The 3,777-nt window shown below is 43.8% G+C and overlaps 1 protein-coding gene across 1 annotated transcript; it reads right to left on the reverse strand.

Moving 5' to 3' along the window:
• Window positions 1-2,508: 2,508 nt before the first annotated feature.
• Window positions 2,509-3,477, reverse strand: LOC144273196 (olfactory receptor 6N1-like). The gene has a single exon (XM_077831728.1). It carries the CDS (start codon window positions 3,475-3,477, stop codon window positions 2,509-2,511), a length of 969 nt encoding a protein of 322 aa, XP_077687854.1.
• Between the last annotated feature and the right edge of the window lie 300 nt (window positions 3,478-3,777).

The raw sequence follows: 3,777 nt of genomic DNA on the forward strand, positions 1-3,777 counted from the left end.
GAGGAGAGCACGGGATGTATGTCAGAACCGAAGAGAAAATGGCAGCTGCCACTCACAGAATGATGGACTTCTTGACATGTAAAGGTGCAGCACATGGAGAACAAAAGAATAATGGTGATGCTGGTGGAGTAAGACAGATACGGGCTAACTCAAACAAAGTCCACACTTTGGGACACTTTGGGAGGGAGAGATAGCTCAGTGGTTTGAGCATTGGCCTGCTAAACCCAGGGTTGTGAGTTCAATCCTTGAGGGGGCCATTTGGGATTTGGGGCAAAAATTGGGGATTGGTCCTGCTTTGAGCAGGGAGTTGGACTAGATGACCTCCTGAGGTCCCTTCCAACGCTGATATTCTAATGATTCTAATGATTCTAAATCCCATGCTTCACACCTCTTCTGCTTCCATTCCCTGCATGTGGTGCCCCCATCGCCCCTTAGCAGACCCCAGTAGGGACCCTCCATAGATCACTGGATCCCAGATAGCTGCGTCAATGAAACCCCTCTGAACCCAGGCCCCATGGAGCTTCTGTTAACCCAACTTTGGTTACACAGCAATGTACACCACAAACTTAGTGGGCTTTTAAAGGACTAAGGGCCTCACCCACAGATCCCCAAGTGATGTGGTGGATTCTCCATTCCTTAATGTCTTGTTGAGTGACGTGCTAAATGATATGCTGTAGGTGAAACCCAAATGATAGGACTGGCTACAGGAATCAGTGGGTGGAGCTCTCTGGATAGTGTTCTGCAGGTCAGGCTAGATGGTCTGACAGTCCCTCCTGGCCTTGAAATTTATGAATCTTCGAGTCCTACTAGCCTTGATTCATGTGAGCATGCTCACTGGCTTCGGTGGGATAAGTAACAGCTGCATCTAAGATATTCAAAGGAACCTAAGGGGTTTAGATGCCAAGTACCACTGACTTTCAGAGGAAGATGGGTGCCCAACTCCTTTAAGCTTTTTTTGGCAATCCCAGGCTACCTGTACAAGGAGGTGTTTTCAGGATGTAAGAAAGGACTTTAGGAGGGCTTTCTAAATGTCTCCTCTGGCACAGTGCTGATGCCCTCAGGGTTATCAATGCTCAGCCCATGGCAGGATCCGGCCCTGAGGTCACTAATGAGGCAGATGATGTGCTGTGGTCACATCTTTTCATGCTGAACTGTCCTGTCTCATTTTACCTTGTCCTCCCTCTGTCTGTCTGTTGTACCACCTATTGTCTCTTGTCTTACTTAGACAGTGAGCATTTCAAGGCACAGACTGTCTTTTCATCATTTGTCTCTACATGGCCTAACACTAGAGCCGCGTGGAAAACTAATGCTTTCCATCAGACAATGCCATGTTGATTAAACCGTTTTTAAAACATCATATCCATTTCATGTAAGAAAACTAAAAAAAACATTTCAAGAATGTCAGAATGGGATAGTCTGAAATTTTCAGAACAAAAACTATTAATTGTTCATTTCAAAATTTCCTCATTTGTATTTATCATTTTTTATTAACTTTTCCCAATATAAGAAATATTCCAAAATACCAGATTCATCATAACACATAATGTAAATCAAGAGGGTTAGGATAAAGGGAGGGGAAGCAACATATTTATCTTCAGGGTCTAGGTTAATCACAGACCTTTAAAAAGTCAGCCCAAACTGCTTTGAATTTTCCGGCCATTCCCTTTCTGCAGAACACCACTCGTTCGCTACCTCTCCCAACTCACTGAGCCAGGCAGTGCTCAAGTGGGGAGAAACTTTTCCAGTTTTGCAGGATTAACTTTTTAGCGACTAAAGCTTCATTGTGGAACCACACTGCCTTGTTGCCAGGTAATCTCCAGGTATCAGGAACAGGTGAAGGAATAAAACTTAAGGGGGAAGGCTTAGCATCCAGTATCAAATTGGTCCCTTGACCAACCTCAGACCAGAAATTTTTGACATAGGGGTATTCTCAAACCATGTGAGTTAATGTAGCATGAAAGGAGTTATATTTACAACAGTGGTCAGCCCTTATGAGGCCTCTGATGAAGGCTTGAAAGGTTCCCCGAAGTGGGGTAGCTGATGAAGTGGAGGAGGGGAGACATCTTTTTATTTTTAAAGTTCTAACTCCTGCTGGAAAGAGTTAACGAATGATGTGTCAAACAGCAGAGAGGTATTTAACTTCCACATTTTAGTTGGGGGCACATACAAGACATACTTATAGAACATGGTCAGATATAATAATAATTAATATTAATTAATAATTAATGAATAATGACACAATCAGTGACAGAATTGATCAAGTCTTGAGATACTAAGAAATAGTCCAATCTTGACTAAATTATCTAAACTATCATTATCTTCCCAGATACAGAGGTGTGCAGAATTCCAGGTGCCTTGTAAAATGTGGAGAGTCAGAACACAGAAGCAGAGGAAATATGTAGCTGTTAGTATTATCCCCTCATTACTCACAGATCATGTGATTAACATGATCTAGGGGCAACCTCAATGCTACCTCACTTGCTGGCTAAACCACACAGGTTGACTCCCCTATCGGTCAATCCATCTGAATGTTTGTGAGTGCCGCATAGTTTGGATGACTTTCCTCATGGCTTCCTTGACCTCTCTGTTTCTCAGGCTGTAGATGAGGGGGTTGGCCAGGGGAGTCAGGACAGTGTAGAAGACAGAAAGCACTTTGTTCAGGTCTCTCAGTACAGCAACATCTGGGAGCATATAGACAATGATCAGGGTCCCAAAGAAAATTGTCACCACCATGAGGTGAGAGGAGCAGGTGGAAAATGCTTTTTTCCTCCCGGTGGTGGAAGGGATTCTCAGGATGGTGGTGATGATTGAAATATAGGATGTTACTGTTAATATAAATGTGGAAAGCACCTCTATGGAGCAGAGTATGAAACTCACCAGTATGACCAAGTTAGTATCATTACAAGAAAGCTTAGTCATTGGGGTGAAATCACAAAAGAAATGGTCAATTTCATTACGGCCACAGAATATTAATTGTGAAACTAAACATACAAGTAGGGTACTAGCCACAAATGGCCATAGCCATGACCCAGCTGCTAGCTGGAGGCAGAACCTCCCTTTCATACGGGCTGCATAATGCAGAGGTTTACATATTGCTAAATACCGATCATAGGACATCGCAGCTAGGAGGTAACATTCTGCACCTACTAGAGAACCAAAAAAATGTAATTGTATGAAGCACCCATTGACTGAGATGGTTCTGTTCCCCGTCAGGAGTCTGGCCAGCAGCCTGGGCAGGATGGTGGAGATGTAGCAGGTCTCTAAGCAGGACAAGTTCCCCAGGAAGAAGTACATGGGGGTGTGAAGGTGCTGATCAGAGGCAACTAGCACAATGATGAGGATGTTCCCAGCCACGGTCACCACGTAGATCACTGGAAGCAGCAGGAGGAGAAGAACCTGCAGTTCTGGGACATTCCCAAATCCTAGCAGGATGAACTCAGTGATGGACGTTTGATTTTCCCCTTCTCCTTTCCCCATGGGACATATCTAGTAGGAGGAAGGAAACAAGAAACACTGGAGTTTTTTTCTCTGTCTCCTGTTAAACTCGATAAAGCAGCATCCATATGATTACAGAAAAGTACCAATGGGACTCCGAGAAGGTCATTTACTGTCTTCTAAGGCTGAAACCTTTGAGACTTGGTAAGGAACATGGGCATTGCCACACCAGAACAATCCATCTAATCTGGTTTCTTTAATAATATGCCTTTATTAGTAGGCAGTCTCGGATTCTACAGAGGAGCTGTAAGATCCCATAATGGATATTGATGCAACAGCATC

The sequence above is a fragment of the Eretmochelys imbricata genome, chromosome 13 (genome assembly GCF_965152235.1).
Source record: "Eretmochelys imbricata isolate rEreImb1 chromosome 13, rEreImb1.hap1, whole genome shotgun sequence".
NCBI classification, from domain to species: domain Eukaryota; kingdom Metazoa; phylum Chordata; order Testudines; family Cheloniidae; genus Eretmochelys; species Eretmochelys imbricata.

Coding starts and splice junctions, on each gene's coding strand:
- LOC144273196 (XM_077831728.1), bottom strand. CDS start 3,477: ATGGGGAAAGGAGAAGGGGAAAATCAAACGTCCATCACTGAGTTCATC.